The sequence below is a fragment of the Nicotiana tomentosiformis genome, chromosome 4 (genome assembly GCF_000390325.3).
Source record: "Nicotiana tomentosiformis chromosome 4, ASM39032v3, whole genome shotgun sequence".
Lineage (NCBI taxonomy): Eukaryota > Viridiplantae > Streptophyta > Magnoliopsida > Solanales > Solanaceae > Nicotiana > Nicotiana tomentosiformis.
In genome coordinates this window covers 109,761,382-109,783,613 of record NC_090815.1, presented here as the reverse complement: position 1 = coordinate 109,783,613, position 22,232 = coordinate 109,761,382, and the positions used below count along the sequence as shown (strand labels likewise).

At 38.1% G+C, this 22,232-nt stretch overlaps 2 protein-coding genes across 6 annotated transcripts; one reads left to right on the top strand and one right to left on the bottom strand.

The window, feature by feature from the left end:
- Window positions 1-339: 339 nt before the first annotated feature.
- LOC104093475 (phosphoglycerate mutase-like protein 1) lies at window positions 340-19,502 on the top strand. Of its 5 annotated transcripts, none has more exons than XM_070200151.1 (10): window positions 340-416; window positions 14,278-14,339; window positions 14,489-14,596; window positions 14,929-15,008; window positions 15,605-15,767; window positions 17,176-17,250; window positions 17,370-17,458; window positions 17,949-18,068; window positions 18,761-18,805; window positions 18,882-19,502. In XM_070200151.1, exons 2-10 carry the CDS (start codon window positions 14,280-14,282, stop codon window positions 18,991-18,993), a joined length of 852 nt encoding a protein of 283 aa, XP_070056252.1. In that variant the 5' UTR covers window positions 340-416; window positions 14,278-14,279; the 3' UTR covers window positions 18,994-19,502. The 5 variants fall into 5 exon arrangements, with proteins under 5 accessions (XP_070056252.1, XP_070056253.1, XP_070056251.1 ...); XM_070200152.1 differs by lacking the exon at window positions 340-416 and adding an exon at window positions 12,747-12,886; XM_070200150.1 differs by lacking the exon at window positions 340-416 and adding an exon at window positions 12,838-13,027.
- Window positions 19,486-20,861, bottom strand: LOC138909071 (senescence-specific cysteine protease SAG39-like). The gene is made up of 2 exons (XM_070200148.1): window positions 20,355-20,861; window positions 19,486-20,275 (listed from the first exon to the last, which is right to left on the bottom strand). The coding sequence occupies exons 1-2, from the start codon at window positions 20,791-20,793 to the stop codon at window positions 19,683-19,685; spliced, it is 1,032 nt and encodes a 343-aa protein (XP_070056249.1). The 5' UTR covers window positions 20,794-20,861; the 3' UTR covers window positions 19,486-19,682.
- Window positions 20,862-22,232: the final 1,371 nt, after the last annotated feature.

Here is a 22,232-nt window from a genome sequence, read left to right as displayed (position 1 = left end):
TTCAAAGTACGACAACACCAAGAAAGTAGAGCCTTATAAAATGTGGTATAGTAATACAACAGGTCCTTTTTCAAAAAATGTGCAATTTTAGCTAGAAAATTCTACTAGTATATATATAAGCTTGTAAGAATTTTAAGAATTTGTAAAATGGATATGTAAAATTCAATTTACATGTGTTTTATGTTAACTGACATAATAAAAGGTTTGGAAGAACATTTTAGATATGCAACTTATAAATTTCATTAAGAATTAAACTTATAAAATCGTTGTATTGTATTAGATAAATGCGACTTATACATCGCTTTAATTGAATGCTACTTTTAACAGCATTTAGCTCGACTTGTGTGAATCATATTTCAGATGCCAACGTCACATCTACTCGATCTCTTTCCGTTTATGTTTCCATTTCCTCTTCGGTAAAATCACTCTCTTTCTACGTCTTATGCACAGTTAAAAATCTGTTATTGATATGCTGTGAATTTGATATGCTCGTGAGCAAATGATACTCTCTCATTTTTGTTAATTTTTCATAGTCGTGCTATGCTGTAAAATATTTGTTTTTTTTATTGAATTCTCCATTTTTTTCGTTTTGGTTAATCTTTCATAATAATGCGATGTTGTTCTGATTATTGCGCTTGAATTCTTAATGTTCTTTCTTCTCGGTTGAATTTTATATAATGAAATGAGCAAGGGCGGCTCCATAAAATTAGTGGCCTAAAGCCAAATTTTAATAAGAGGTCTTATACTTTTTTTATTAGTACGTATGCACACATATATACAAAAAAATTAATCTTGCCATTTTTTTCATACTTGTTGTTATATAGTATATATTCTTAAATGACATAAAGTCTTTAATTTCACATAGTAATATTATTATTTATATTATAAAATGATAATGTCACGACCCCAAATTCCCTCTGTAGAATGTCGTGATGGCACCTAGTCTCTAAGACTAGGTAACCCTGTCAATGCGGAATAATAATAGAAATATGAAATAAATAAATCTGCAATTCACTTAATTACAACTCCCAAAATCCGGTAGAAATAAGTCACAAGCTTCTAAGAATTTATCCTCAATGTCTCTATATATATCAAGGTCTAAAAACAATAAGGAAGCAACATGATAATGATAGAAGTGGACTCCGGAGTCTGTGGACGCTGGAAGATATACCTCGAAGTCTCCGTACACCGGTAACTCAATGATGTCTGGGCTGGTAATATATACTTGGATCTGTACAAAAAAATGTGCGGAAGCATAGTATGAGTACACCACAGCGATACCCACTAAGTGACAAGCCTAACTTCAGTAGAGTAGTGACGAGGCCAGGTCAAGCCCTACTAGAAAAATAAATAATGGCATGGTAAAATGTTTAATAATATAATAAGATAAAATGACAATGAAAATTAGTCAAGTAGTATGTCACCATTTAATTACACCAAATAATGGTAATTAATACCTCGCGAAAACAAAATAGAATTCTATTCAACTTTATGAAAAATCACAACAATAATCAAAGGCAACTGCGGCCATAAATCAATATCAACAAGGGCACTCCCGAGGTACCACCTCGTAGTCCCAAATCATAAATAAATTCACAATATCTCATTTTTCTTATACCACCGCGGGTGCCTTCACAATTTATTTTAAAGAAAATATTTTTTTTCCGAAATAGTATCCCGCGTTTTAGCCACCCTTATCACACCGCATGACTTCTAGTAGTCTCCCCTACTAGCCACGCGTATCAAGTCACCCTTATCTCAGCGCATGCATTTCAATACCCAGAATATAACAAGGTAAAATTATTTAATTAATATGCAATAGTGATCTACATAATTTAAAGACATAATTATTCACATTTAGCCCGTGTACACACTCGCCACCTCGTATACATGGCTTTCAACACATTTTAATTTATCACTTCAATACCAATCCTAGGGAAAAAAATTTTCACATAAGGTTAGACAAGTCGCTTACCTCGACTTGCTCCAATTTAACCAAGTAGTATGCCTTTTTCTCGATTTTTCAACTCCGATCGACTCGAATATAGTCATAATTAATTCGACACAGTCAACAAAAATTATAAAATCAATTCCATAAGAAAATACTATATTTTTCAATTAAAATCCGAGATTAACTCAAAAATTATTTGTGGGGCCCACGTCTCGGAATCCGGTGAAAGTTACGAAATATGAACGTTCATTCAACGGTGAGTCTAACCATACCAAAATGACTAAATTTCGATAATAATTCAACCCTCAAATCCTCAAATCTATCCAAGAGGGCTTTCAAATATTTCCAACTTAAATCACCAATTAATTGTTAAAAACAGTGATGGATTTGGGTAATCTAACCAAGATTGAGTTAAATACACTTATCCCGATGTTTTCTCTGAAAATATCCAAAAAATTGCCTCAATCCGAGTTTCAAATCGTTAAAAATGGAAAATGCTTAAACATTCTGCCCAGTGATTTCTTCTACGCGATCGCGAATCAACTCACGCGATCGCGAAGCACAAGTTTTTATTGCCCAAAAATAACTCTACACGATCGCGAAAACTTCCACGCGATCGCAAAGCACAGTCTCCGCAAGCCTACGTGATCGCGAACCTTCTCACGCGATCGCGAAGCATTAAGTTTGCGGCCCAGCTTCTGCTTCGTTTCCTCTTCGCGAACGCGGTCTTAGCCACGCGTTCGCATAACACAGCTTGCCAAACCTACGCGATCGCGGACTCGCCCACGCGATCGCATAGCACAAAATTTCAGCTGCCCAATTAACCCTGCGCGATCGCATACCTTCTCACGCGATCGCGTAGAAGAAAACCAGAACCTGCACAAACCAGAACTTCAACTATCAAGCCAAGTACAAAAATGATCCATTAAGCATCCGAAACTCACCCGAGCCCCTCAGGAGCTCAACCAAATATATCAACAAGTCCTAATACATCATACAAACTTAGTCGAGTTCTCAAATCATATCCAACAATACTAAAAACATGAATCACTGATAGATTCAAGCCTAATGAACTTTGAAACTTTCAATTTCTACAAACGACGCCGGAATATATCAAATTAAGTCCGATTGACCTCAAATTTGGCATGCAAGTCATAAATGACATAACGGAGCTATAAAAAGTTTCAAAATTGGATTCCGACCCCGATATCAAAAAGTCAACTCCCCGGTCAAACTTCCAAACTTAAATTTCTATTTTAACCATTTCAAGCCTAATTTGATTACGAACTTTCAAATAAAATTCCGAACAGGCTCCTAAGTCCAAAATCATCATACGAAACTATTGAAATCATCAAAATTCTATTCTGGGGTCGTTTTCTCTAAATATTGACCGAAGTCAAACTTAGCATTTTAAGGCCAACTTAAGGAACCCGTGTTCCGGTTTCAACCCGAACACTTCCAAATCCCGAACCAACAATCCCCGCAAGTCATAATTTTATAAAAGCACATATGGAGAGTTTTATTTAGGGGAACGGGGTTCTAAAAGTCAAAATGACGGTTTGGGTTATTATATTCTCTGTCTCTTAAACAAACATTCATCATCGAACGGGTTTAGAATTATACTTGGAGTGGTGAAAAGATGAGGATAACAGTTACGCATATCATGCTCGGTCTCCCAAATCGCCTCCTCGACCGGATGAACCCTTCATTAAACTTTCACGGAAGCAATGTTCTTTGACCTCAGCTTTCGAACCTACCTATCTAAAATAGCCACTGGTTCCTCAACATAAGATAGATCCTTGTCCAACTGAACCGAACTGAAGTCTAACACATGAAACAGATCGTCGTGATATTTTCGAAGCATAGAAACATGAAATACCGGATGAACTACAGAGAGACTATGTGGTAGTGCAAGTTTGTAAGCCACATCTCCAACTCTCTGTAGAATCTCAAAAGGCCCAATATACCTAAGGCTCAATTGCCCTTCTTCCCGAATCTCATCACACCCTTCATAGGCGAAACCCGGAGCAGGACCCGCTCACCAACCATGAATGCAACATCACGAGCCTTCCGATCCGCATAACTCTTCTGTCTAGATTGGGCTATACGAAATCGATCCTGAATCAATTTAACCTTTTCCAAGGCATCCTGAACTAAGTCTGTACCCAATAGCCTAGCCTCGCCCGGTTCGAACCAAACCACTGGAGACCAGCACCGCCTACCATTCAAGGCCTCATACGGAGCCATCTGAATGCTCGACCGGTAGCTATTGTTGTAAGCAAACTCCGCAAGTGGTAAGAACTGATCCCAAGCACCCTAAAATCTATCACACACGCACGAAGCATATCCTCTAATATCTGAATAGTGTGTTCGGACTGCCCATCTGTCTGAGGGTGAAATATTGTACTCAACTCCACACGAGTACCCAACTCTCGTTGTACAACCCTCCAAAACCGTGATGTAAACTATGTACCCCGGTCAGAGATGATAGATACCGGTACGCCGTGAAGTCTGACAATCTCACAAATATAGATTCGAGCCAACTGCTCGGAAGAGTAGGTAGTCATCACAGGAATGAGATGAGCTGACTTGGTCAGCCTCTCCACAATCACCCAAACTGCATCAAACTTCCACTGAGTCCGTGGAAGTCCAACAACGAAATTCATAGTGATTCACTTCCATTTCCACTCCGAAATTTCTATCTTCTGAAGCAATCCACCTGGTCGTTGATGCTCATATTTTACCTGCTGACAATTGAGACACCGAGTTGCATACTCCACTATGTCTTTCTTCATCCGCCTCCACCAATAGTGTTGTCTCAGGTATTGATACATCTTTGTAGCACCTGGATGAATGGAGTACCACGAATTGTGAGCCTCTTGAAGAATCAACTCACGTAAACCATTTACATTAGGCACACATAGCCTGCCCTGCATCCATAATACACTGTCATCTCCAATAGTGACTTCCTTGGCATCACTGTGCTGAACTGTATCCTTAAGGACAAGCATATGGGGGTCATCGTACTGATGCTATCTGATACGATCATAAAGAAAAGACTGAGAAATCACACAAGCCAAAACTCGACTCGGCTCGGAAATATCCAACCTGACAAACTAGTTGGCCAAGGCCTGAACATCCAAGGCTAAAGGCTTCTCTGCTACCGGTAAATATGCTAAGCTGCCCAAACTCTCTGCCTTACGACTCAAGGCATCGGCCACTACATTGGCCTTCCCGGGATGATAGAGAATGGTGATATCATAATCCTTAAGCAACTCCAACCATCTCCGCTGTCGTAAATTAAGATCCTTCTGTTTAAACAGATATTGTAGACTCCAGTGATCGGTGTAGACCTCACAATGGACATCGTACAAATAATGCCGCCAAATCTTCAAGGCATGAACAATAGTTGCTAACTCAAGGTCATGGACTGGATAATTCTTCTCATGTACCTTTAACTGTCTGGGCGCGTAGGCAATCACCCTACTGTTTTGCATCAACACTGCACCGAGATCAATACGCGACGCATCACAATACACAGTATAAGACCCTGAACCTGTAGGTAACACCAATACCGGGGATGTAGTCAAAGCTGTCTTGAGCTTTTGGAAGCTCTCCTCACATTCCTCGGTCCACCTGAACGAAGCACCATTCTGGGTCAATTTGGTCATAGATGCAGCAATAGAAGAGAAACCCTCTACAAATCAGTGATAATACCCTGCCAAACCAAGGAAACTCCGGATCTCTGTAGCTGAGGACGGTCTGGGCCAACTATGCATTGCCTCAATCTTCTTCGGATCTACCTTGATCCCCTCGCACGAAACTATATGACCCAAAAATCCCACTAAATCAAGCCAGAATTCACACTTTGAAAATTTTGCATATAACTTGTTTTCTCTCAAAGTCTGAAGCACAGTCCTCAGGTGCTGTTCATGATCTTCCCGACTCCGGGAATACACCAGAATGTCGTCAATAAACACAATGATGAAAAATCAAGATAGTGCTGAAATACACTATTCATTAAGTGCATAAATGATGTTGGGGCATTGGTTAGCCCGAATGACATTACAAGGAACTTATAATGACCATACCGAGTCCTAAAAGCAGTCTTCGGGATATTTGACTCTCGAATATTCAACTAATGATAGCCTGAGCGCAAGTCAATTTTAGAGAATACCCTGGCACCCTGAAGCTGATCAAATAGGTTATCAATACGTGGCAATAGATACATGTTCTTCACTGTAACCTTGTTCAGCTGGCGTTAATCAATACACATCCGCATAGAACCATCCTTCTTCTTTACAAATAAGACAGGAGCACCGCAAGGTGATACACTAGGTTGAATGAAGCCCTTTATCCAGCAATTCATGTAACTGTTCTTTTAATCTTTTAACTTTTCTGGGGCCATACGATATGGTGGAATAGAAATGGGCTGAGTGCCCGATAACAAATCAATGCCAAAGTCAATATCCCTACCGGGTGGCATACCCGGAAGATCTGCTGGAAATACATCAGACAAATCCCTTACTATAGGAACTGACTCCACAGTAGGAGTATTAATACTAATATCTCTCACATGGGCCAGATACACATCACACCCCTTATCAACCATTCGTTGAGCTTTAAGAAATGAAACAACCTTGCTAGGAACATGATCCGAGGTACCTCTCCACTCTAGCCGTGGTAGACTTGGCACATCCAATATCACCGTCTTGGCGTAACAATCAAGAATAACGTGATAGGGCGACAACCAGTCCATACCCAAAATAATATCGAAATCCACCATACTAAGCAATAATAAATCAGCTCTGGTCTCAAAACCACTGATAACAATTAAACACGACCGATACACGCGGTCCACAATAATAGATTCACCCACAGGTGTAGATACATAAACAGAAGAACTCAAGGAATCACGTGATACACCCAAATACGGGGCAAAATAAGATGACACATAAGAATAAGTGGAGCCTGGATCAAATAAGACTGATGCATCTCTATGACAGACCAGAATAATACCCGTGATAACAGAATCGGATGCAACGGCCTCTGTCTTAGCAGGAAGGGCATAATATCTGGCATGGCCTCCCCCTCTAGGGTGACCTCTACCTGTCCGGCCTCTACCTCTAGCTGGTTATGCAGGTGGAATGGCAACTGGTGCAGTAATCATGGCATGAGAAACTTGAGGGCCCTGTGGAATAGGTGGGGCCTGAGAAGTCTGTGGAGGTGCACCCCTCCTAAATCTGGGGCAATCTCTCATGATATGATGAGTGTCACCATACTCAAAATAAGCCCTCGGAGGACGTGGCTGCGGGGACTGGCTCGGGCCTGATCGACTAGACTGCCCGATGAAAGCATACAGTAGACACTGGCGGTGTATAATATGGAACCTGCGGTCTGGGAGTAGGCGGAATACCACTGGAAGCTGTTGCTGAATGAATAGGACGGCTCACATAACCTCTACCATGATGGGCTACAACTGGGGCACGTGAATTATTATATGTGCCAGAATCTCGGGGTCTCTTAGGTTCCCTCTCTTCCCTCTCCCGGGTCCGCATACCTTCCAATCTCCTAGCAATTGACACTACCTGTTGGTATGCGATGTCCATCTCTAGCTCTCGGGCCATACTGAATTTGATACTAGAGTGGAGACCCTCAATAAATCTGCGAACCCGCTCTCGAACAGTAGCAACTAAGACTGGTGCATGCCTAGCCAACTCACTAAATCGGACCGCATACTCTGACACGGTCATAGAACCCTGGCGTAGCTGCTCAAACTCTGCGTGCCATGCATCTCTAAGACTCTGAGGAACATACTCCCTTAAGAACATATCTCAAATTTGAGTCCAAGTGAGTGAAGATGCCTCAGCAGGACTATCCAACTCATATGCCCGCCACCACTAGTAGGTTGCTCCTCTAAACTGGAATGCTGTGAAAGAAACCCCACTGGAATCCACAATACCCATAGTATGAAAGATACAGTGACATTTCTCTAGAAAACCCTGAGCATCCTCTGAAGCTAAACCGCTGAAAGTGGGAGCGTGGTACTTCTTATACCTCTCGAGCCTGAGCTGCTCCCCCTCTGAAACTGCTGTCCTAGTCTCAGGCCGAACTGGGACAACTGGCTGCACTGGTATAACCTCTGGGGCATGGTCAACTTGGGCCTGTGGCTCTGGAGTACGGGCGGCAGGAGTCTGTGCTCCTCCCCCAGCCTGAGATGTGGCAGGAGCAAGTGGAATTAACCTTGCCTGAGCTAGAGTACCAAACATGCTCAAAAACTGGGCAAGAGTCTCCTGAAGTGCATGAGTAGTAACAGGCGTCTCAGGTGCTTGCTCTCCAACTGGAGCTACTGGTGGCTCTGGTGCAACAGCTCGTGCAGGTGCTCTGGCTGCACCGCGTGGTCTTCCTCGGCCTCTGCCCCGACCTCGGCCTCTTGCGGCTCCAACAGGAGGCGCGAGTGTCTGATTATCGGATCCAGTTGTGCGTGTCCTCACCATGTGTGAGAGAATAGAAAGATAATGATTTAGAACTTTGAATTCAATAATTGCGCACGATAAGGAATCAAAGAAGTGAATATTTTCCTAACAGTTCCATAGCCTCCTGAAGATAAGTACAGACGTCTCCGTACCCATCCGCAAGACTCTACTAAACCTGCTTGTGACTCATAACACCTATGAACCTAGAGCTCTGATACCAACTTGTCACGACCCCAAATTCCCTCCGTAGGAAGTCGTGATGACACCTAGTCTCTAAGATTAGGTAAGCCTGTCAATGCGGAATAATAATAGAAATATGAAATAAATAAATCTGCAATTCACTTAATTACAACTCCCAAAACCCGGTAGAAATAAATCACAAGCTTCTAAGAATTTATCCTCAATGTCTCTATATATATCAAGGTCTAAAGAAAATAAGGAAGCAACATGATAGTGATAGAAGAGGACTCCGGAGTCTACGGACGCTAGCAGATATACCTCGAAGTCTCCGTACACCGATAACTCACTGATGTCTGGGCTGGTTATATGTACCTGAATCTGCACAAAAAGATGTGCAAAAGCGTAGTATGAGTATACCACAGCGGTACCCAATTAGTGCCCAGCCTAACCTCGGTAGAGTAGTGACGATGTCAAGTCAGACCCTACTGGAAAAATAAATAATGGCATGGTAAAATATTTAACAATATAATAAGATAAAATGACAATGGAAATGAGTCAAGTAGTATGTCACCATTTAATTACACCAAACAATGGCAATTAATACTTTGCGGAAACAAAACAAATTTTTTTTCAACTTTAAGAAAAATCACAACAATAATCAAAGACAACTGCAGCCATAAATCAATATCAACAAGGGCACTCCCGACCTACCGCCTCGTAATCCCAAATCATAAATAAATTCACAATATCTCATTTTCTTATACCACCGCGGGTGCCTTCACAATTTATTTTAAATAAAATATTTTTTCTGAAATAGCATCCCGCGTTTTAGCCACCCTTATCACACCGCATGACTTCTAGTAGTCTCTCCTACTAGCCACGCGTATCAAGCCACCCTTATCTCATCGCATGCGTTTCAATACCCAGATCTTACCACAACATGCGTATCGATATCACAATATATCACAATTTGCACCTCAAGTGCCCACTATTTCAATTTGCCAAAATAAATCAACAACAATATTTTTCCATAATAAAGAGCTCACGGCTCATGCCAAAATAATCCAACAATAATATTTTTCCACAATAAAGAGTTCGCTCCATCACAATGAGCACGAAAATCTCACAAAATATTCGAGAATAAATAACTTAACAAAATAATATTTCAAAATTTTAATACGTTGCTTTAATACAAAATTTAAAAATGTCAAATAATTAATATTAAAAATATTTAATTTAAAGAAAATTACTCTTCAAATAATGCACAGAATAAAAGAAACTAAGTTTCAACTAAACAGGTAAAATAATTACGAGAAAAAGGTCAAGCAAATTTTAAGTATAAACATTTAAATCAAAGATGAAGAATATAACAAGGTAAAATTATTTAATTAATATGCAACTGTGATCTACACAATTTAAAGACATAATCTTTCACATTTAGCCCGTGTACACACTCGTCACCTCGTGTACACGACTTTCAATACATTTTAATTTATCACTTCAATATCAATCCTAGGGGATATTTCCCCCACACAAGGTTAGACAAGTCACTTACCTCGACTTGCTCCAATTTAATCAAGTAGTATGCCTTTTCCTCGATTTTCTGACTCCGATCGACTCGAATATAGTCATAATTAATTCGACACCGTCAACAAAAAATATAGAATTAATTCAATAAGAAAATACTATATTTTTCAATAAAAAACCGAAATTAACTCAAAAATTGCCCGTGGGGCCCACGTCTCGGAATCCGGTAAAAGTTACGAAATATGAACGCCCATTTAACCACGAGTCTAACCATACCAAAATGACTAAATTCTGAAAACAATTCGACCCTCAAATCCTCAAATTTATCCGAGAGGGTTTTCAAAATTTTTCAACTTAAATCACCAATTAATTGTTAAAAACAGTGATAGATTCGGGTAATCTAACCAAGATTGAGTTAAGAACACTTACCCCGATATTTTCTCTAAAAATCTCCCAAAAATTACCTCAATCCGAACTCCAAATCGTTAAAAATGGAAAATGGGACGATTCAGAACTTAAACATTCTGCCCAGTGATTTCTTCTACGCGATCGCGAAGCATAAGTTTTTATTGTCCAAAAATAACTCTACGCGATCGCGGAAAATTCCACGCGATCGCGAAGCACAGTCTCCGCAAGCCTACGCGATCGCGAGCCTTCTCACGCGATCGCGAAGCATTAAGCGCGTGGCCCAGCTTCTGTATCGTTTCCTCTTCGCGAACGCGATCTTAGCCACGCGTTCGCGTAGCACAGCTTGCCAAACCTACGCGATCGCATACTCTCCCACGCAATCGCATATCACAAAATTTCAGCTGCCCAATTAACCCTACGCGATCGCATACCTTCTCACGCGATCGCGTAGAAGGAAACCAGAACCTGCAGAAACCAGAACTTCAGCTATCAAGCCAAGTCCAAAAATGATCCGTTAAGCATTCAAAACTCACCCGAGCCCCTCGGGACCTCAACCAAATATACCAACAAGTCCTAATACATCATACGAACTTAGTCGAGTCCTCAAATCACATCCAACAACACTAAAAACACGAATCACTCATAGATTCAAGCCTTATGAATTTTGAAACATTTAATTTGTACAAACGATGCCGGAACATATCAAATCAAGTCTGATTGACCTCAATTTTTGCATGCAATTCACAAATCACATAATAGAGTTATGAAAAGTTTCAGAACTGGATTTGGACCCCGTTATCAAAAGTCAACTCCCCGATCAAACTTTCAAACTTAAATTTCTATTTTAGCCATTTCAAACCTAATTTAACTACGGACTTCTAAATAAAATTTCGGACACGCTCCTAAGTCCAAAATTACCATACGGAGCTGTTGGAATTATCAAAATTCTATTCGGGGTTATTTTCTCAAAATATTGACCGAAGTCAAACTTAGCAATTTAAGGCCAACTTAAGGAATCAAGTGTTCCGACTTCAACCCGAACACTTCCAAATTCCGAACCAACCATCCCCGCAAGTCATAATTTTATAAAAGCACACACGAGAAGTTTTATTTAGGGGAATGGGGTTCTAAAAATTAAAATGACCGGTTGGGTCATTACAAATAATTTAAATAAATGAGACATTAGACATGTATTTGCAATATGTTATATTTGATATTGTTGTAAAAAATGTATTTATTAATATGAAGATTTAAGTAGTTTAATTCATAGTTTTAAAAATATTTTTATTGTTAAAGAGTAGACACCTTTCTTTCTTTTTTACAAATTATTTTGTACTTTTTTAATTTTTTCTACAAATATTAATTTGTCTAATTTGAAATAAAATTATAAAATCCATTATTAAAAATTTTGTGGAACCTAAATCAAGACTTTACTAGTCTCCTACTAGAGCTACTTGTCCACCCCTGGCATTCTCAATCAAATTTATAGAGTCTCACTTTAGATAAAGCAATAATGACAAAAACAGTAATGGCAGTGAGTCAGTTACCAAATGTGAAGAAGCTGGTTGAACAGTACGTTCATGGTGGGGCAGTAGTCTGCAAATAATTATTGATCGTTAATGAGAGGCGGCTCAAAAGAACTGGTGGCCTAAAATCAAATTATATTAAAAAGGCCCTGAAACTTCTTTTATAAAATCCATAAAATATTGAGACACAAAAAAAAACTGCATGACTTTGATCTACTGGTGAGAGCGTAACTCATGATGTATGAGTTAGGCGCACGTCATTCATATGGTATTGAATTTTTCCCTTAAGTGAAAATGGTAAAGGGTGCGCCCATTATCCATCGTGTTTTGAACCTTGCGACATTTGTCTCGGAGATTTCTTAGTTAAAAAAGATGAGACATAAAAGAACTTGGTTCCTGGTGTGTGGATCAATCAAATGTGACAAAAAGAAATAGTTAATTTGAAGAATTTGAGTTGAAATTAGAAAGTAAAATAGAATCATGAAAAAAGACTATACATAAAAAAAATAAAATAAAATTGATGAGAAGGTAAATATATTATTTAATTTAGTGTCTATCTAGTTAACTCACCCAATCTTAAGTCTACCAAATGTTACAAATTATTAAAGTTTGAAATATTTTATTAATAATTATATAAATATAAATTATGGAGTATATATTATATAATAATATAGCACTGCATCTTATTTTTGGGGCCTTAAATATTTGGGGCCCAAGCCGAGAGAGCTTGCCTTACCTAGAGCCGTCCATGGAAATGAGACGTTGATGTTTTTCTTAGAACCTTCTCGAGATCGAATCTGAGAACTGCAGTATTTCTGGTCACGAACTCTTCTTATAACTCAGATTTATATTTTGTTTACTACTATTAAAGCCTAAAAGTATTATCCTAAGTTAGGTTTTTTTTTTCTGGTCATCTTATGTACATCGAGTGCGATACATGGACCAGTTATTGTCAAAAGGTAGTAATTAGTATAGGAAAAAAAGAGAGCAAAGCAAATCCAATTTGTACCAGTTTGGTATGAATGTTTTCTTATAATTAATTTTTGAAATCCTAGCTTTCTGGACTTTTGGCTTCTTAACAGTAAAGCTAATTTGATTCTACATGTCTTTTACCTTTGACTATCCTACTGGTTGAATATGATTGAATTGATGACCTTGTTTCTGGTCTGCGTCAATCTTGATCATCGTTACTTAACGTGCTTCATTTAGTAGCTTCTTTATCTTTTAGTGTTACTGCTTGTTGCCACGGCCTTTTTCTTGCGATCTATGGAAACAATCTCTCTACCTTCCCAGTATAGGGTTGTTGTTGTTTATCTTTTAGTGATTAAATGCAGTTTCAGTATTTGGTGCAGTGTAAAAGCAACTTATTAGGCCTTTAGGTGAGGAAAGAAAAACTAGAATTTGATTTTTTAGGGTGGAAATTCTGCTACTTGATCATGATTTTGGTAGATGAAAAAGATCCCGTTCCCAAATGGTTTGGCACTTCCGTTGTCATTCATAAATATATGAATATATTTAGAACAAAAAGCCTCTTAATGGCTCATATGTCTTAACTACGCGGACAAGTAAACATTAGAAATTATAGCAGCTACTTTGCATGAATGTCTTATATTCATATGTTGCAAATCAATTTCATGGCTTAAGTTGTTTATGGTTGGTTCCAGGAACCAGGCCTGACCATCTTATCTCAACTCAAGAAAATAAATGTATGAATGGTGTTCTGTATGTTTGCCGATGTTTCATATTGGCAAAAGAGTGTAGAAAAAAGTATTAAGTTGCTACCCTTAATAACTCCCACTACCCTTTTACTAGCAGGACTGATGGTTACTATTTCAGTATCATGTTTAAAATTTGTATAGTTTCCTTTCGGTTCCTTATGATGTGTTCTTTTGCTTTGAATTAATAGAATGCCTATCATGCTTTTCTAATTCTTACTTTCACATATATCACTCTGAAATCTTGTCGTTTTCCTGGGGAAGTGTTGATCCCTCCTTTTGTCTTCTTTTCTCTCTGCCTTTTGTATGACATAGATGTTAATTCACGGAGGAATATCACACTTTTCTGTGCTCTTCTCTTGGGATATTAAGTCATTCATATTTATTAATCTGAACATGTAGATGATGTTCTCTTGGTAGTTTTTTTTAAATCACTCTGTCTCAGTGTATGCTTTTCCAATAATAGTAAGAGTCCATCATGGTTGCAAATGCAGATATGGATGTCTCTGGAGGTCAAAGCCTGTATCCTTTACACCGCTGCAAAACTATACACCTGGTTTGTCATCGGTCTAGCCTCTCTTATCTAATTGTGCAAATTTTCCATAAAGATACTCAAAGAATAATTCTGATCCTTCCTAGTTAAGATTCTTATTTTTTTACTTGCTTTCTGATAAGTGTTTGGACTATATTGACTTTAACATGTAGGTGAGGCATGCTCAGGGGATTCACAATGTGGAAGGAGAAATGAACCACAGTGCATACCTATCTCCGCACCTTTTTGATGCACACCTTACTCCTCTTGGCTGGGAGCAGGTGATAAATAGTTAAACATGGCTGCATTTCTGTCACCTATTTGCTTAGACATGGCCGCAGTGCATACCTATCTAGTAGTAGGTTTTTTTTAGGTGATGATCGTCTTTCTCTCCAATGACATGGTGGACGTCAAGAGTGTTGAAGTCTTTCCCACTGTCCTTTTCCTTGTTTTTGAATCTTTAGCTTAGAAGAGTTATCCATAATAGAGTCCGACCACAACAACCGAATTGATCATCTTCATGATAAGGATAATAACTGTCACTTGAACTTGTTTTCTGCCATTATGGAACTTAGGTTTGTGGTTTAGAAAATCTCATTTGGTATTGTTTCAGGTAGATAATCTTCGGAAACATGTCCACGCATCTGGACTTTCTAAGAAGGTGGAACTAGTTATCACTTCTCCTTTATTGAGGTACACACTGTGTTTTATATCTTAGTGTCGATAAGCTGTGACATCTTTATTTTTCTTCTCATTTGATATGAAAGTTTCATCTCTTTTTTTTTTGGAACATGTGCACAATATTATGCTTTTTTCTGGTTATTACGTTGCTGTTGTTATCTTTCTGGATTCCTTTGCTGTTATTGCTACACTGTCACGTTTTCATCTTATTGTGCCGAGGGTCTATCGGAAATAGCCTCTCTACTCCCCTGGAGTAGGGGTAAGGTCTGCGTACATACTACCCTCCCCAGACCCCACTTGTGGGATTTCACTGGGTCATTGTTGTTGTTGTGCACAATATTATGCTTTTGAGGTGGCGCTATGATGGATGTTTAAAGCAGCGTTGGATTTCTTAAATAATCATTCTTTTGTTATACTTAACATAATGGATGGCATATGTCTTGAGCCTCGTGAAACCAGAATTTTCTGGCTTACACAAGAAGTACAATTCTTTTATGCATGCGCATTCCAGCACTATTCTATGAGATCAGTTTCCCTTAAATTTTTGAGTGAAGACGGTAGCAGGTTGTTTTGTTTTAACCTTCAACTTTGGTGGTCTTGCATTGTAGGACTATGCAAACTGCAGTTGGAGTATTTGGTGGAGAAGGTTGCCCAGATGGAATAGACGTTCCCCTGCTCATGGTGGCAGATGCAGGAAACAGTAACCATCCAGCAATTTCAAGTCTATATTGCCCTCCCTTCATTGCGGTGGAGGGTTGTCGTGAACACTTGGTAATGTCATCCTAAAAGTTACGTGACTTTAATGTGTAGTCTTCTTTATCCTTTTCTCGTGTCGTTATATTTGTTTCTCTATCTATTGTTTCATGCAGTTGACTGAATTTTATTATTTCACGAGTGTTTTCCTCCTAAAAGTTACCTCCCTTACACGATTATTTCCTCCTCTGATGTTGATTTAAGTTGGTGTTCTTTTCTCCTTCTTGTGAAGATATTTTTGGTCCCTCACACACGCTCTCTCTCTCTCTCTCTCTCTCTCTCTCTTTTTGCATACAATGTTTCTGATCATGGATAGAATTCTTTCTTTTTTCTTGCAAGATCTGGAAATATTTCTTTTGGTGCTTAGAGATTGCAAACTAGAGTACCATTTGTTGGAAGGAAAAGCATAACTCCTTTGCTTCTATTTTCTTTAACAAGTCAGTTTTTTGTGACGTAGAGGAGTTTGGGATGAGGAATGACTGTTTTCATGCTGTTCTTTGGTCTTGGCAATAATCTGATATGTCTAGAGACTAGAAGTACCAAATTGTTTAGAAAACACTTTCTTATAAACAAGATTCACCAAGTGTTGATAAAAATTGTGCTCGTGCAGTGGATTTTGGCAAAAAAGTTATGTTCTGTCATATTGTTAGTTCATCTGTAATAATGCATATCAGTTATGTGAAATTAATTAAAACAACTTGAAGCTTTTAAGCTATCACTTGACGTGAGAGTCCTCTGTTATGTATTGCTAATTGTTACTAAAAACTAATATTGACACTAAAACTACATGGCATATTGAGCATATAATATGCGGAGTGGTTAATATGACAAAAGACTATGGCAATGAATTGTTTTGGTGCTGCCTTATTTGGGTATAAGTGCTTGTAAAGAGCTTGATAGACTTGGTTTCATTGATTGACAACTTATCCTCTTCTTTTCCTTCACTCACATGAACATTTGTGATCCTTTTTTTTCTGGTATATACTCGTAGAACTTTGGTTATAACCTGCATAAATCCCTTTATGTGGGCTTCTGATTAAGTTGAACAACTAGGTGGCGTATTTCTCTTATGCTCCACTTAGTCTTACTACCTCTATTTCATTTAGTGTGGATAGAATGTAATATTATTAGGTGGAGGTCTTTTAAATAATGGTTTGAAAAGTAATTGTAGTGTAATGGTTTGTTGGTAAAATGTCAAATAAAGTTTAGAATGATCTAAAAGTAATAATATATATATAATTGTGAATTGTTGAAAGGGGAAAATATTTCCATTTTAAGGAAGAGGTCAACTCTTTTGGGGTGGACCAACAAGGTAAGACTCGGTGATACTGGGACAAGGGGAGGTTATTATAAAGGAACTGCAGAAACTCACTTTTTCAATGCTCATACTAGAAGTTCATTTGTTCTTATGTGTTGCCAAATGCAGGGAGTTCATTGGTGTGATAAGAGGAGAAGCATTAGCGAATACAAGCCTCTATTTCCTGCAATTGATTTTTCCATGGCAAGTACTTATGCTTCTCAAAATATCCTCATGCTGACTTTAATTTTTTGTATGATTTGCTCGCTGCAACATACTTTTAGAGTTTTCTCGTTGAAAAAGGTTCATGTTGATTTTCCCAGATTGAATGTGATGATGATGTTCTCTGGGAGCCTGATATCAGAGAGCCAAATGAACACCTTGCTGCTAGAGGAATGGAGTTCTTGAACTGGTAAGTGCTTGTTTGTCAGAAAATACAAAAATTGATTTTAATGATCTTCAAATGTTTGTGTCCACATTTGAGTTTTATGACAACTCTGAATGAACAAGAAAAAGCATAGTTCAGTAATTCAACTACCTGAGAGTAGTTTCACTAATGCTGTTAACATTCAGTAATGTTATGCCTAGGTTAGTATGGAGTTTAAAGGTTTTCTGAAACCAGCTATCGATGCTGGTCAAAGCTTGCTTTTTTGAATTTCTTGGTCACATGCTTCTCTGCTTTTTCCTTTCTTTGGCTTCTTGATGTCATATATTTAAGCTGGGAGCATTTCATTTTGTTAAACAATTTCTCTTGAATAAGATGATAGTAATTTTCTCTCCAATAAGGCTTTCGGAAAATTGATTTATTGGAAGTGTTGCTGGTCAAGGTTCCAGATGCAGATTCCAGCGTCTTGTTGCCATCATAGTTTTCCCCTTTCTAATTTATGGTGATGCTGATACAGGTTGTGGACACGTAAGGAGAAAGAGATTGCAATTGTTACACATAGTGGATTCTTGATACATACACTCAGTGCATTTGGTAATGATTGCCATCCAGATGTGAAGAATGAGATATGTAGACCGTAAGTTCTCAACTCATTGGTGAACTGATATGCTGGAAATTGGTTTGATCACATTCTAACTTGTTGGATTACCAACAAATAAGCTTTTACATCATAGATTGCCTGATCGAACTCTAGACTACAACTGCCTAAAGACGACAAAAATTGGAAAATAGTGAACTTGACTGCAGTTTTAGATCTCTGATCTGCCTTATGCGTCCAGATGTAAAAAGGCAATCTTTCTACTAAATATGATATCTCTGTCTCACAGGGACATTTAATAAGTCATTGAATGTGGTAGCTTATCAATGTTATCTTACGGACTATGCGGGTTTGTCTTAATATTCATGCTGCTCATTCATTTCCTGCCTGTAGCTTAATACTAATCAGTATCATGCCCCCTGTCCACTTATCCCTCTCCTGCCACGTTGTCTTGGGAGAAGTTGGCAGAAAACATTCATATATTTCTTTGTTTGTTTTGAATTTCCCTAAAATAAGTGTCAACTGTTTTTTTCGGCTTGGTAAAATAGCTGAAAGGTGTATTTCTTTTCATGAAGGTTTGTTGTTTCAGCTTGGTAGGATATCTAAAATTTATCTTGCAGTTGACCTCTTCAGTTTGAGATGCAGAACACTGTTTCAGCATTTTCATTGTACGAATTACACTCAAGGTGGAAACCTTTTGATCTTTTGATGTCCTCGTATGTAATTTGCAGATTCAAGAACTGTGAACTTCGGTCCATGGTTATTGTTGACAGAAGGTTTGTGTTTCTGAAAACTATTGAACCAATCTATCTCCATATTTTTGGATTGCTGACTGACTTTGCCACTCTGCAGCATGATAGGGTCAGATTCTTCAACAACTGATTATCCAGGAAAAATTCCAAGTGGAGTAGATGTCCCAAGTGACGTTACATGTATTAATCATCCAGATGGATTTTCAAACTGATCTAAAGCAGCGGCAATCAAAAGTGGTGGTGTTTGGGTTGCTTTTACGATTCTTTCAAGTAATATTGAATTATTATCTCATTTGGAGCTGGCACTTTTTGGCCGACTCAGAATTTATTATTCTTGAAGAAAGTCGACCGAGCCAAACTCAGTTTACAAGTATCAACAAGTATTTTGTCGGTCTTTTTAACATGACCGCCCAAAACCATTTGCAAATAAATTTGCACCTATTCTAACTGGCCATAGTTATCTAAGGACGGCAAGAAGAGATCTGCTTCACCGTACTTCAGTACGATGACCACATTAAAAATAGCTTGGTTTAGTTGAGACTTTGGTTAGTTGACAAGCTTGTGGTGGCTTTATCTTGTTTTTTATGTTAACTTTTTTTTCTTTGTTCAGCAATGAGAAAGAAGAAAGTAAACCTAGACCTTGATTATTTAGTCAGCTGTATCTTATTTGAACATTAAACTAAGTCAAGCATTGCACCATTCAGTCTTTTGGAACACAGAATTTCATTACTCGTATTACAAATATTTTTACATATATACAAGCTTTTGTTCAACACTTGCAATATACAAACTGCGAGTCGGTAAAATACATAGACTCTAGATACACACACATAAATTATATGATAAGGGTGCACATCATTAATCTTTACAACAGCAAATGCCCCCTAAACTTCTCAGGCATTTAATTAGCAGTTGGATAAGATGCTTGCATAGCAATTCCACAAAGTCCTTCCTCAGCATCAACGTCTCTTTGCATTCTTATGTATCCATTCTCACCCCAACTTGTTCCCCATGAATTCTTCACTAACCAATATTGAGTACCATCACTAGTTTTTCCATAACCAATTGCAGTAACACCATGGTCTAACTCAGTTCCACATTCTCCAGTGAAAACACCGGTCGAATAGAATTGGAAATCTGAACCGCTAGCATCAATGGCCACGGATATTGGTTGGTTGGCAACTGCTTTTAGCAAAGCGGATTCGCTGTTGGCTGGAACATCTTCGTAACCTGTGATCTTGGCTGCATGGTTAGACTCTTTGCCGGTTTTGCAAGTAGCATTAGTTCCCTCATATGGGTAATTGGATTCAGTAGTAAGCCCATTGTTCTTGATTATGAACTTAAAAGCATCATCCATAAGACCTCCTTCACATCCCATATCCGAACTTGTGTCACAGTCCACCAATTCTTGCTCCGATAAAGAGATCAACTTACCTGTCTTGATCTTGTTTATTCCTTCTGTAGCAGCAACAGCAGAAAATGCCCAACAACATCCTACGTACATTATTATGTTATAAGATATTATTAATGCACATTCATTTAAAGGATGTTATGAACTTTTGTTTTAGCTTACCGCATTGTCCTTGGTCCTTAATTCCAGTAACAGCCCCTTTCGTTCTCCAATCCATAGTAGCTGGAGCAGTCACATTTGCATACTTGAATGATGTGGTTTTTGACAACTGTTGATGAGAAGTCATTTTGTATCCATTGCGAGTGTCTCTGAATTCTTCATTGCTCAAATCAGCAAATTCATTAATGCCTAACTTGTAAGGTCGAGTCCCAGCTTTGTTAACAAATTCAATGTACTCAACATTGTGCTGAAATATTTTGAATCTTTTAGCCTTCTCTACATCATCTTTGTACACCCGCCCAAAGTGACTCATCCACTGCTCGTGTTTCTGGACCATCGAGGCAGCTTCATACAAGTCGCGAGATGTGGCTTGAGAAGCAAAACTTACCAACACTAGTAGAGCTGCAAAAGCAAGATTCCAATTGAATGTCAATCTGGCCATTTTTCACTACCTGATATATTTCTTTTGATTCTAATATCTTTGTTGGGGATGAAATATTACTTAAGGGAGCAATGAATTTATAGTACTGATCACCTCGTGGTTCTGTTATGGTAACACAAGTTCTAATTTTGAATTGAAATCCCGGCAAGTTAACAATGATTGTGACAATGAAGATCAGACTCCGTAAACGTTGCTCCACTGTTCGCAAATGATATAATCCAATAAAACTTTCTGATAACTTTCTTTACCTTAGTTTTGGAACTTTAGGCACTAAGCGATAGAGTAATTGATCATTATGCTGTCCTATTTGCAAATTAAATTACTTCTGTTTTGGCCTTTAATGTTTCTAAGAGAAGGGAGAAACAAAAAAGATAAGAAAAAAGAAGGCAATCATAGCAGTTTTCCCATTAAGCTACGTAAGAACAACTTTTTCACTAATGATATATCTCTTCTCTATTCTATTGTTTCAGGAAAATCCAACAAAATATGCAAAAATAACACTCTGCTTACGTTTTGTTTCTAACTAAGTAGAAATGATCATTTCCACAGACCACATGTATCTAATAAGAAAGTCCAAAAATAACCCAACCGCAAATGTAGATTTCTCATTTCAGAGTTTAATTCTTCTTTAATTTCTCATGCTTTGGGCCATAATAAAATTTAATGGACTTTTGACGACAAAAGAGCCTGAACCATTAACAGAGTCCCTTTTTCGTGTTTTGGGCCCTCTTTTACAAGATAGAATTGAGACGGACTTTATTGGAACTTAACAATAAAGGGATTTTTTTTCGTTTTTTACACTATTTGAAACTTTATTATAAAAGATATTCATTTTTCGTTAATTATCCGACCTAAATAAGTTTTATCTACGAAATATATACATTCCACCTTAAAAAGCTTCAAATCCATTATTAGTGCCTTCAATCAAGGAATTTGGTTACACCATTTTCCTTTTTTTTCTCCTCTCCTCTTTCTTTATTTTTCTTCCGCCTTAATATACTGTAATCAATTAAAGTTGGAGGAACCTAAACCGGATGTGGCGTCCTGACTCCATGTAATCATCTTCAATGGATTACATCACATTTTTTCTACGTCCTTTTGACCTTTCAGCAAAGCTTTGCGAACCTTTTTATCGGCGTCCTCGTGAGAAAAACCGTCAAGGCAAGTCTCTTGGTTAGTAATTGCGGAACTTATTAGAGTTTTTAGGTCATCTGCGTGTTCTCCGAGCAATTTTTTATTGGGATATAGCTCGAGGTCGTCTATGGCCATGTGGAGTTCGTCGAGAGTCTCGTCTATTGTCTCAAGGCAATCGTGCAATACAACCTTTTCTCGTGGTGTTAATCCTGTATAATTAAATAATTACTAAAATTATCAGCCACACAATTCAATATGGTATTCAAGTAGACAAATTGAAATCAAATCTACACGATATTTTTATA